Raw genomic sequence first — 12900 nt, 5'->3', positions numbered from 1 at the left:
TTCAGTCGTGATTAACTCACAGCCATTCCTCAAAGGCGAGGCCCAATTAGAAGACGCACTTACACTGAATTGGGTTGCAAAACCCATCAGGAGGAAACCTGGTGTGTGTGTGTGTGTGTGTGTGTGTGTGTGTGTGTGTGTGTGTGTGTGTGTGTGTGTGTTGTGCTTGGAGCACAGGTTGAATTGTTTCAGTGGGCATCACTGCAGTAATTGCATTCATTATGATATACAGTGCTGTGCAAAAGTCTTAGGCACATGCAAAGAAATGCTGTAGAGCAAAGATGCCTTCAAAAATAATTAAATTAAATGTTTCTACATTTTAAAACGAGCAGTAAACAGTCGTAAATGAAACAAAGTCAATATTTGGTGTGACAAAAAAATAGAAATAGTAGTCTCTGGGACAATTAGTGCAGTTTTATAAAGAAATGAGCTGTAAGTTTTATTGAGCAGCTTGCAGAACCAGACACGGTTTTTCTGGAGACTTTGACTGTTGCACTCACTTCTTATTTTTGCAGCCAAATCCAGCAGCTTTCATTGTGTTTTTTGTCTGAAAAGTGTCTCTAACCACTTAATATGCTGCTTTCTTTACTGACATACAAACATTTTTCTGTACCGTTTAATTGTGTGCTAGAACTAATGAACTAATGTTTGGGAATCTAAAATGTATTTTGTACTGACTCGATAATGTAGAAGTCATAAAATAAAAATCTATAACAAAGTTTGTATTAAAAAAAAATAGGTTGCCTACAACTTTTGCACAGTACTGTATGTGTGCCTGTTTTGTATTATACTTTCATTATCTCTTTGGCAGAGAAACATGACTGAACCTCTTTTGACCCTGCAGTGTCACCACAAGTCAGGGAGAGAGCTTATGCGTGTCACTTTAGAGCTGTAATAGGAGGAAGATGCAGGGACATGTGTACAGAGGAGTCATGTTTTGCTGCTCTGTTGATTTCAAGGAAAGGAAATTGAGAAAGGGAAGAGGATAGGGAAGGTATGGAGAAATATATATATATATATATATATATATATATATATATATATATATATATATATATATATATATATATATATATATATATATAATAGAGAGAGAGAGAGAGAGAGAGAGAGAGACAGTGGGAGAGATAGGAAAGCGGAATGGAAAGGGAGTTTAGTATAGCACAGATGAATAGATGGATGGAGGGCTACTGTATAGTGAGCTAATTGGCTGTCATGATGCATGTTGTCAGACTATGAATCTCTCTTGTGTCATACATGATTTATACTAATCAGTTAATCCTGTGTTATAAGTTCTTATATAATACAATAAACGTTAAAAAAAGTTTCCATCTTGATAAAAAGATGTAGCAAAAAAAATTGCTCCATCTTGCTTATGCTTTTACAGCCATCTTAGCTTCTGTCACTAACACTATTTCAGCTTGAATCACTCAACTCTCTGTGACTTGGAAATCATAGAGATATCTGGGATGTTAGGGTCACAGTGCCATGGCTTTTAGGCGGAACATTAAGAGTAAACAAGTCAAATATATGTTCCTACAAGTGAGTCATCTCTCTGCATTACAGTGCACAGGGAGCTGAACTGAGCAGCTCTTACAACTAATGCATCACAGGTTCTGAGTGAAAGCCTGGTCTCTCTCTCTCTCTCTCTCTCTCTCTCTCTCTCTCTCTCTGACCAATTCTGAAAGCAGGATCCTGTCGCTCTCTTACCATTTACAACCTCTCTGGGGGTTCAGTTCAATTCTGTTTTAATTGTATAGCTTTTCACCCTAGACATTGTCACAAAGCAGCTTCACAGAAAACTGGACATAGATTTAGATTTCAAATGAACAAGCCAGAGCTGGCAGTAGCAAGAAGAAGAAAAAAAAACTCCCTGAGAATGAAATCAGGAAGAAATGTTAAGAGTCTTTGAGAAGGTCACAGCATGCTTGATCCTCTGACTAGACTTCAGCTTTTAACACACACCATGTCTGCCATCCTCTCTTTTCCTCTACATTTACATTAATTGCCATCCCAGTTTGTGAGAGAAGCGTCCACACGGCCTCCTTCGTTCCACCCATCCTCCAGTCTTATAAAGGTAGAATTCCTTCTTTTCCCATTTCAAGAGATGAGACTGTTTTCCATAAAAGTAAGCAGGAGATGTGAGAAGAAGCCAGTAAATTATTAACCTTCATTCTGCAGGGTCGTGACCTCAGTCCTTTCAGCAATGGTTAAAGGGATCGGGTTCACAGCGCATACTTTATTTTACACCACAGCGCTGTATAGCATATGCATCGATTCTAATTGGTCAGAAGATTTATTGATTTGTTGGTTTATTTTTGATGACATCAGCTCTGACAAGAGTTCAGGTGCAAGGCAAATCGCATGTTCTAATAATCGTTTCTTAAGTAACAACTTACACAGGGTGGGGCAGTGGTGGCTTGGCGGTTAAGGCTCTGGGTTACTGATCGGAAGGTCGGGGGTTTAAGCTCCAGCACTGCCAAGCTGTCACTGTTGGGCCCTTGAGCAAGGCCCTTAACCCTCTCTGCTCCAGGGGCACTGTATCATGGCTGACCCTGCGCTCTGATCCCAACTTCCTGACATGCTGGGGTATGCGAAGAAAAGAATTTCACTGTGCTGAAATGTATATGTCACCAATAAAGACTCATTATCATTATGATTGACACGGCACAGAAAAAGGTTTGAAACATGTAATAGTTGATATAGTGAAGTTTCTATGAGAAGACGTTTATTTAGCGATTCGTCAGTGTCAGCACTTTGTAACAGTCAAAGGTAAAAGTTCCTTTATGTTTTCATGGGAAAGTGTGACAAGCTGCATTTTTTTTTTGTATTACTAACCTCAATATAGGGAACAAAAGAAAGGCTTGTGTAACTGTTTATAGCTGCTGTAACATGAGCGATAACCAGTCCCTCCAGGATTACATGATTTGGCGATCGCAGAAAAAAAAAATGCAAACTCAAGTAACTCGAATTAATGCAAAATCAAACAATATTCAGATTTGAGCCAAAATACGTCCTGGGACGTCATCACAACACGCGTTCAGTCAAATCCTCTTCGATTTACGTGCATCGAGCATGAATACAGCTAAAAGGTTTCATTTACCAATAAACATCACAGCGTTGCAATTCCGCCAATTCAAGTAGTTTTCCGCAAAGTACTCTGGAATTGCTTTTTATTTTTATTTTTTGAAAGAAAAGTCGCAGCAAAATCAGGCATTTTTGGCTGCAACAATCACAAAAAAAACACCTTGTGTATAATGCGCCATTCTTTAACAAATAATTAAATTGTAATCTTTAGCATATCACTGTGATATATGATGAATAAAACACTGCGGGATGTGCTGTTCTAGGACGTTGATTATTTTCCTATAACAGCATGTCCATTATGTTTCATTCTTTACATACAGTAGGTGTGAGTCCCCAAAGCTGCAAAATCTGTCTGAGATATAAGTCAAGAACCTCTTTCCATGATAGTCAGATGTTTATGATGGGGAATGTTTTACATTTTTTACATTTTTTCAGGACTCTTATTGAAGTTAATTTTTCAGAATATCATCTGATGAAAAGGTAAAAGAGACAGACATTGAAAAGAATGCAGATAGTTGGATATTTCCGGCAGAACAGGTCTGTGCCATTCAGCTGACTGTAAAGCTATGCAAAACCTCATATCAAAGGAGACATTCAGCAAGTATTTTGCTCAAGTATGCATGGAGTGCAATGCTTTACATGCTTGTGCACGCATTAAAGCGGGAAAAAGAGTTCCTTTATAAATTTCAGTGTTATCATTCTTTATCTCTCTCACACTCACATACAGATATTCACATTTTTCTTTTATTATTATTATTATTTATTTTTTTTTTATAGAATGTTCTCAATTTACTCCACCATTTATGCTTATATCCTTAATTTAAATCATCGAAACCTTTTGTATGTCTGGATAAAATCATCATATTGAAAAATAAATTTCATAATGAAAAAAAGAATGACGGCGTTTGGGTTAGCCGGACTTTTTTTTGTCTCCCAGTCAAAACACAGCTCCTGTATGAGGAAAAGAGCTTCCGTATGATGCGTTGTGTTTAGAGCTGCACTGCTCGAGTGCCTGAGAGACAGACAGAGAAACAGAGGAAGAAAGCGAAAGACCGAGCACTTTGCCAGGAAATTGAAAACGCCGCGTGGGAGACGAGAGGCCACAATTGGCTCCGACACACTCCGCTCGGCCCTCGGTTCAGCAAGAAGCTCTCTGACCTAAATTCACTTTACCTCATCCACACAGACATTTGTTTAGCCTTCTGGGTAAACACTTAGAGAAGTACGAGTCAGAAAAAAAAATAGTGCATCATTCAGTACATCATATGTCAGAGGCACAGATAGCTAGTGCCCTCTAGTGGCAGTGGCAGTGGCAGACCTCTGGTTCTGCTCCAGTCATTCTTTTGGAAAAAACTTTATGGGGATTTTTCTTAAACCGTACTTGAAAGTTATTGCTGGTTAGTAAATCCACAGTGTGTAAATCTGGACTGCTTTGACGTCATCGTTAAACACTTTCGTAGAAGACAGTTGAAGGATGGTGTCTGAAACATCTGTTTGGAGGTGCTGAATGACTGACATTGTAAATGTTAGTGTGTGTGCACAGACTTGTAGCATCACACATAAAGACTGAAGAAACTTTTCAGGTGAATCTGTTAAGCATTTGACACAGAGAACTCTGTCTCTCTCTCTGCCTCTCTCTCTCTGTTTCTCTCTCTCTCTCTATGTTTCTCCTCTCTGACTAAGGAATTGAGGCAATACCTTGTGGACTCGCAGCAGACATTTTATTAAAGACTTTATTCCTTTTCCAGGATTTGTGGGATGTAGACGTTGTTGATATACAAGAGTTGCTATGGGAGAATAATGTTGATTTATATTACACTTTTGTAAGAAAGGAGAGACATTAAGAAATGGTGGACTTGATCACAGCACCTGAAATCCCTTATTTTTATATAAGCTTTCTAGCTCACAGGCTTTTGTGAGCAGGATTTTAAAAAGTTCATAGAACGATGTCTGGATGCGCGGAGGTCATGCCTCGACCTTTGACTCCTTGAATAGCCTAGGGCAGTGTTCACCAACCCTCTTTCTTCTGCAGGTTTCATCTCCAACCAAAATCTGACACAGCTGTTTTAGTTGATCAAGAACTTCTTAAGGCAATGATTAGATGGTCAGGTGGGCACCATTATGGTTGGAGCGTCACAAAGGTAGATCTCCAGGAACAGGGTTGATGACCACTGGCCTAGGGATTAACCAAAAGAGACTTTTTCTGTTAACCTCTGAAGTGTATGAAGAAATGATGCAGCACAGCTATGCCATGTGTATTCACACACACACACACACTCTGACAGTGTCATTTGGATCATGCCAGAGAGAACAACTGCCACTTCCTGGCTCCGTGCCAGCGGAGACTCAGCAAGACCACTGAACCTAGAAGAGAGAGCTCCAGGAATCACACGCACACAAATCTCTCCGAGAGCGAGGCGACTGTAATTGATAATCCTCAGATGATTTGTCATTGTTTGCTGTAATTGTGAGGCTGCTCAGAAGAGAAAATGGATTGTTGTGCATTAAACATGGCCATAACAAATCCGCAGCTCGAGGTGGGCAATAATAATGCAGAGGAAAAGAGAAGTCATGCGCGGGCATGGTGCCCAGCGCTCATGGGCAATAAAAAGGGCACAGTCATCAGAAAGTCGACATATTTACTGTCCTGCCTCCAGCAGAAGGAGGGGGTGAGTGAACGATTACTTTGTTTACGACTGAGAGAGCAGCTAATCAGACTGGCTGCCATTCTTGCTTTCATTTATAAGATGTACTCCATATCTGCCTCTGTGAGACATTTAAAAGTAAGTGATAAGATGATATCCATTAAAGTGGCTAGAACAGTGGCTTCGGTCGTGCACGTTTCCATCAGAGAAAAAAGCGAGATGTGCGTGCTATGTATTTCGTCTGATTGGTTACAGATGGATTGTGAACCTAATATCTGGCGGTGTACTCACTGGCAGATTTTATCGGCAGCCCCTTTACCTCAAGGTCACAGCTAAATAGCTGTCACTGTGTAATGACAGCTTGTGACAGCTTGCATCTTTACCAGGACAGAAAGTCAGAGCGCATGTAATGTACACCGGTTGCTTACAGTACTACACTCCACACTGACTACAAAGACCTGCTCATGATTTTTAAAGCTCTGAATGGGTTTTAAGTATGGCGTGTCTTGCTGATCTCCTGAAGCAGTAAGGCCTGTCCTGAGCACTTCACTCAGCTAAAGCAGCAGTCCTGCTGGAAATCCTCATGATCACGTTCACTGCAGACGGTGGAAGATGTTTTTTCTGATACAGCATGTAAACTTCCACATATCCCTCGGGTGAACTTTTAAAGGTTTTATCCTGGAACAAGTTGAATTTTTTCATAAATTGTTTCATGTGGAAACCTAAAACCATAAATCTTCAAATAACCCATGTGGAACCTTTTTCTGTTTGAATGTAAACGTTACTATAGCGTTTTAGAAAACATTAACAATGCAAACACTCTGGCTACAACAGCTCCCAGGGAGCGGAGGGTGAAAGCTAACACGCTTTCTCCGAGACACGTAAAATGAACTAAGCACATCTTCTCACACTGCTGTTCAGAGGAAAGCGCTCTGCATACGCGAGCTTACAGATGCACACAGTTAGCTAGTGTCGTTGTGATCGACAAAGGAGAGAGAGTAAGAGAGCACAGTCGATTTTTCTCTCCCGGCCACTCGCGACTGTGGCATCGATGCTTTGCTTTTCTGTTGCGCAGCTTGGGAGCGGAGATTAAAACATAATGGTTTAACCCAGGGTTAGTGTTCATAGCTCTTTATTTTATCTTCCAGGATGAAGCAGTTAATCAAGATGAACATATATATTTATTGTACATAAACATTGTAATCCTTACACTTTCATTCTACACTGGCAACTTACATTTTGTCACTTTATTTTATTTTGTTGATTATTATTCAATCTTATCTGTATTGACGTTATGGCGATATTCTATGTAAAATCATGCCAGTAAAGTACTTTGAAATATAAATCAAAAATTGAATGAATAACGATTTATTTTATTTTTTTTGGTATTTTATAGCTTGATAGTTCATTCATTAATTAGTTTTTGATTCATTAATATGCTTTTTCATAAATATTTTATTTAATCTCTCAAATGTAAAGAATATTCTAGATGCTTATTATTATTATTATTATTATTACTATTATTACAACCAGTAGTAATAGTAATAACAACAGCAACAATAATAATAATGCGCACACCTTATTACATAAGAAAATCATCCTTCTGCTCCACTCTCCTACTGCTCAATCGCATATCAGTAGGTTGCGCTTTGCTTTCATGCATTCATGTAGCTCTCATGCTAATCTAAGTGCTCTTACATAAGAAGCCTGATTAGAACACAGCCATGTTTAAGACCTAGCTCCACTGCCTCAGGGTTGAAACTGCTGTTTGTGAAAGGTCCACAGTTCAGGATTTTCCATGGATGTTTAAGCAGTCAGTGGAGTTGGAGGGTTTTTTTATTTTTATTTTTGCTGGTCTATTTTAGTAATAAATTTTACATATATATATATATATATATATATATATATATATATATATATATATATATATATATATATATATATATATATATATGTATATGTAGAGAGAGAGAGAGAGTGTGTGTGTGTGTGTGTATGTATAAAATGTATCAAAATGATCCTTTTTCATGTCCATATATAATGATGAATAATAATGTTGGATTTGTGTGTGTGTGTATCTTCAGAACACCTTGGAGACCTGTAACATCTGCAGTAAGCCCATCATGGAGCGGATTCTACGGGCGACAGGCAAAGCTTATCACCCGCACTGCTTTACCTGTGTGGTCTGCCACCGGAGCCTGGATGGCATCCCTTTCACCGTGGACGCCTCCAACCACATCCACTGCATCGAGGACTTCCACAAGTAATGCTAATCAACACACACACACATTCCAATCAAATTTGTCATACGTCCTCAATGCAAAAACATTTTACTAAAGAGCAGCAATGTTTTCTCAGTTAATAATGTGCTGCTGTGCATTTTTCATGGCCAATACAGCTGTCTCGATGGCATTCAATAGAAAAAAATGCTCAGATCAGAAAGTAAAGGTCTAATATTACCCTGCAGCACAGAGTTCCTTAAAAGAGACAATTGAGGTATAAAGAAAACCAGAAACGAGACTTGTACGTGGTAGAGGAAAACGCTTACCTGTTGAGGAACTGAAAAGTTTCACACAGAAGCCGTTAGCTGTGTGAACAGAAATGCCTTTGTGTCGAGGAACAGCCAGGTTTCAGCATTGTTGTTGTGGTTCCTCTCTGTCACCATACACTCGACTTCCTACCAAACCAGTGAAGAAGTTCCATCACCTGGCTGGACCAAAAAAGCCAGGTTTTGTCTTCACATCCTCCCCAGGCCTCCTCTGCCCACATCTCTGTTCCTTTTGTACATTTCCCCTGAATATGCAAGACAGAATGGTACTCAAACCAGCGACTTAAATAGCTAGAGAATTAAAAGCCACAGAGGTTTGTTTGAATTCAGATCACCTGGTTCTGCAGGAACAGGAAAGAACTGAGCAGTATGAGGGCTAAGAGCAGAGAATATTTGAGGAATGCTAGACCAAACACAGGAAATTCACTGAAAGTAGTGCTGTACTTCTGATTACTTAAAGCACCAGTGCAGATATTAATACAGCTGCATTTTAATATAAAGGGCATTATGTGCATGTAAGTGCAGATGTAATGTAGTGGTATAATGTTTGTGAATTGCTGATTTGGTGGAACACAAAGGTTTTTTTTTCCCCAGTTGCTATTTTCATGGCCAGAATTGGCCGTAACTTTTGAGGTTGGTTGGTGCGTTAAAAGTCCTGTTCTTTTCTTTTTTGTACTCCATTTATGTCATCCCCCTTTGACAGAAATTATTTTCTATAACTACTAAATACATTTACATGACTTAATTATTATGTACTTAACAAATAGAGAAGAACAACTTAGGATATAGGCTGAATATCAGCTGGGAATATGTCAAAATATATCTAATAGAATGAATATAATGTCTAATAAGAACAATAAAATCCCATACTTATTTATAGACATAAACACACACACACAGAGCATGCAGAAAGATAGAAAAACACTTTTTCTCTGACTTATTCAGGATTTATTTTTGCACTTACATTACGATCATGAAAATTGGACTCGTATTTTGAAGGTGTGTGTGAGTTGGATTGATAGAGTTTGTACTCTGGTGTTGTCTTTGTCCCCCTGCAGGAAGTTTGCCCCTCGTTGCTCTGTGTGTAAAGAGCCCATAATGCCTGCTCCTGGCCAGGAGGAGACGGTGCGCATTGTGGCCCTGGACCGGGATTTCCATGTGCAGTGTTACCGCTGTGAGGTGTGTGTGTGTGTGTGTGTGTGTGTGTGTGTGTCCGTGTATCTTTAGGAATGTCTGATGCTACAGATTTGAGTGTACATGCTTTTATCTTTTGGCTGGTCCCCATAAGGAAGTGGGCTTTTTTGTTATTTATTTATTTACAAAAACTGCCATTTTTAATTAAACAACTAAAAGAGACTTCTCACAAGGATAAGAAAGCAAACGTGTGTATGTTTGTGTGTGTGTGTTCCGCAGGACTGTGGCTGTCTGCTCTCTGAGGGTGATAATCAGGGCTGTTACCCACTTGATGGTCATGTTCTCTGCAAGAACTGCAACACCAGCCGCATCCAGGCCCTCACTGCCAAGGCCACCACCGACCTCTGAGTCTGTTCTATTCTCTCACACACACACACACACACACACACACACACACATACACACGTACACACGTACACACACACCAATATATATACTTCTAACACATCAGATACAATACGGCTGCGTTTAGAAATGTCCTCATGCTTGAAATTTGTGCACACACACTCACACACACATACACACACACACACACACACACACACAGACAAGCACGCAGTTCATAATGATCACATTGTGCACGTTTGTTGCAGTCGGGCTAAAAACATTTTATCCTTGCTACTTGTACGAATGCTAATAAAAAACCAACAATTAATAATTGTTCGAAACTTTAAGGGTACCATTAGTAGAACGACCCAGAAGTACTTGAGAAAGAAGTACATGTGGATAGTTATGATGATGAATTGTAGATGGTGAACTATTGCACGATTAGAGTGGTCTCTCAGTTAGGAAACTCCCGTGCGTTGTATCTCTTGGCATATCTCCCATATGGCCAGTGGTCCAAGAGCAAAATGAGATGGGGACAAACGTGTAGTAAATAACATTTGGTTTCCAGGTTCCCACAGATTTGAGGCATCTATGTCCCCTGACAGAGTTATTTCAGCCATAACTCTGTTTAAAAATCCAGCTTAGTCAGTTGATGATGAGCTATAACGTTATTCGGTGTCATGATCCTATATGTGCGTTGTCTTTAGGTGTGAAAACAGCACCAGATCCACTTATTCATTAGGATTTTCTGACAATCAGTGGCCTTGCTTACATCATTCATATTATATGTATGTATGTATACATTTGATTCACAAAAACATGATACACATGGTGATGGGGCCAAACATATGCATGTATGATTACACACAAACACACAACTTAGGGAAAAAATGCTCTTATTTCTTCAACTGGCCTTATAAAATATATTAAAGGGCTCTTCGGGGTTATTACTTAGGTGAATAATATGCAAACAGAGTTTAAACGTGTACATGATATTACAGCTCTAGTTCCAGGTGTATCGAGGAGGTGAAGTTGAATTGTAGTTGTGTAGTTGTTACATAAATGTCAGTGCATGGAGAGACAAAATCCATCAGTCATACAAACACAAATAGGATTTGACAGTATTTCTTGAAAATCAAAAAATCTGCAAGACTTTGATTCACGCGACTCCCACTGGAGCGACGTTTACATTATTTGACGACGTGTGTATATATTTACATACTTATGCAGTTCATAGAGAGGTTTATTATATGGAATAGGACTGTGAACCCAAACCTATATTACCAAAGTCTGAGTAATGCTGCAGTGCACTGCTGCTTCCTCCTATTATCCAGTATACTGCTTTTCACTTAGCACAATTATTGTATTTATATGCATATCATGAAAGAAGGCGTTTAATGCAATGTAGTTGCTGTCCTTTTTGGTATCTTTCTGAGAAAATAAAGGCAGCATGAAGTGCCTTTTTTTTGTTAATACAGTCCGTGGCATGAGAAACACTCAACTCAAATCAGTTATGATGTGACAATCAAACACAGAGGAGAAAATGATAATAATATAAAATTGAATGAAATTAAACCTTAGAAGAAGATTATAACCAGCATAGAATAAAAAAGAAACAATTTTTTGTATGCTCTTATAAATGAGCATTATTTCTAATAATGTCAACTTGTGAAATGTAGTATTAGACCTAAATAGCAAAGAAAGTATTGTAATGATTAGTGGGGGGAAAAACTTATAGCGATGGGATTTATTTCTTAGCTTTATACAAGAATAATAACAATATGCAATTTCCTTTTTATTATTGCATTGACACTTTATATAAAATAATATGCAGACCTTAACTTTTTTTTTTTACTTTTACTTTTTTTTTTTTTCTTTTTTTTAACTCTTCAGGAAATATTTGAATTGTGATTACATTACACCTCTCCTCGCTGTGTGCTTTTTTCTGTTCAGTTTCATCATCCTGCTCTTAAGGTGTTAAGATGTAGAGAGGTGATTATTCTTTACTTAGCAAAGGCACGGGTGTTCTCTGTATTCTGTTCTTGCGCTCTTTTTGCTAAAATGTAATACTGCTTACAGGCTTTTACCGATTCTTTATATTTTTAACTATTTTGTTTCATTAGTGAGGAAAAAACAAGGGAATTTACGGATGTAAAAACAGTAAGCAATTGAACATTGGGGTAAAATGTACTATGTTTGCTCAGGGTGGCCTCAGATGGGTTTGTTTAGTCTGGTGTTCATAGAATGGACCATAAATTTACAGTAGCTTAAATGTTCAAGAGTTCTGAATTTGTTAAGGAGTCTTACTAGTGTGATTGGAGTGATTCCTTGTGTGTGTTGGGGGGGCGGTGCTGGGTTAGGATATAACAGGGGAAAGGAATTTTGACTTTTTTTTTGAATAATGACTTTTTCAACACGATTAATTAGAAATCCTCAATAATGTTTTATGTAAATTTTTCATTTGTATTTGCAATTACTCATTCCTCATACTGTCTCTGTATTATTTCCTCTAGCTTTAATAAAACTTTTTGCATACGAGTCAGCTTGTTTGTTTGGCTTTATTGGATGTGTTATATTTTAAAACCTGAAACGGCAAATGTGCAAAAATACTTTGATAGGTGGATACAGTAGATACGTAGATAGATAGATGGATAGATAGAATAGATGGATACAGTAGATAGATACTATAGATTGATAGAGTAGCTGGATACAGTAGATAGATAGATAGATAGATAGATAGATACAGTAGATAGATCTGATAGATGGATGGATAGATAGAATAGATGGATACAGTAGATAGATACAATAGATAGATAGAGTAGCTGGATACAGTAGATAGATAGATAGATCTATCGTTGAACTCGTTTTTTTTTTTTTTTTTTTTTTTTTTGTTTGTTTGTTTCTCCAGCTCTGATGCCACCTCCTGAGTATACTGCTGCAAAGAAGAGTGCACTGGCTACCTCAGACTGGTAGAAGATCTCTAACATCTTGCATTTAAGCAATGGCATCAGCACAAGTGTAAAATGTAGTAGAGAAACCCCTTTTTTTAAACTAGGGTCCAGGCCAGAGTATTTTGTCTTTGTTTATGTGGGCTGTCAG

General features: G+C 38.3%; 1 protein-coding gene across 5 annotated transcripts in view; it reads left to right on the top strand.

Moving 5' to 3' along the window:
* lpp (LIM domain containing preferred translocation partner in lipoma) overlaps positions 1 to 12339 on the top strand; it is a 218183-nt gene extending 205844 nt beyond the window's left edge. For all 5 annotated transcript variants that reach the window (XM_053636665.1, XM_053636663.1, XM_053636667.1 and 2 more), the window contains 3 exons: positions 7817 to 7995; positions 9339 to 9459; positions 9694 to 12339. In XM_053636665.1, coding sequence (XP_053492640.1) covers positions 7817 to 7995; positions 9339 to 9459; positions 9694 to 9822 — 429 coding nt within the window. In that variant the 3' untranslated portion in view covers positions 9823 to 12339. The remainder of the gene's footprint in view (positions 1 to 7816; positions 7996 to 9338; positions 9460 to 9693) is intronic.
* Positions 12340 to 12900: the final 561 nt, after the last annotated feature.

This window comes from Ictalurus furcatus, chromosome 11, assembly GCF_023375685.1.
Source record: "Ictalurus furcatus strain D&B chromosome 11, Billie_1.0, whole genome shotgun sequence".
Taxonomy (NCBI): Eukaryota; Metazoa; Chordata; class Actinopteri; order Siluriformes; family Ictaluridae; genus Ictalurus; species Ictalurus furcatus.
Note: the sequence above shows the minus strand (reverse complement) of the source record. Positions and strands in the feature narration are given on the sequence as shown.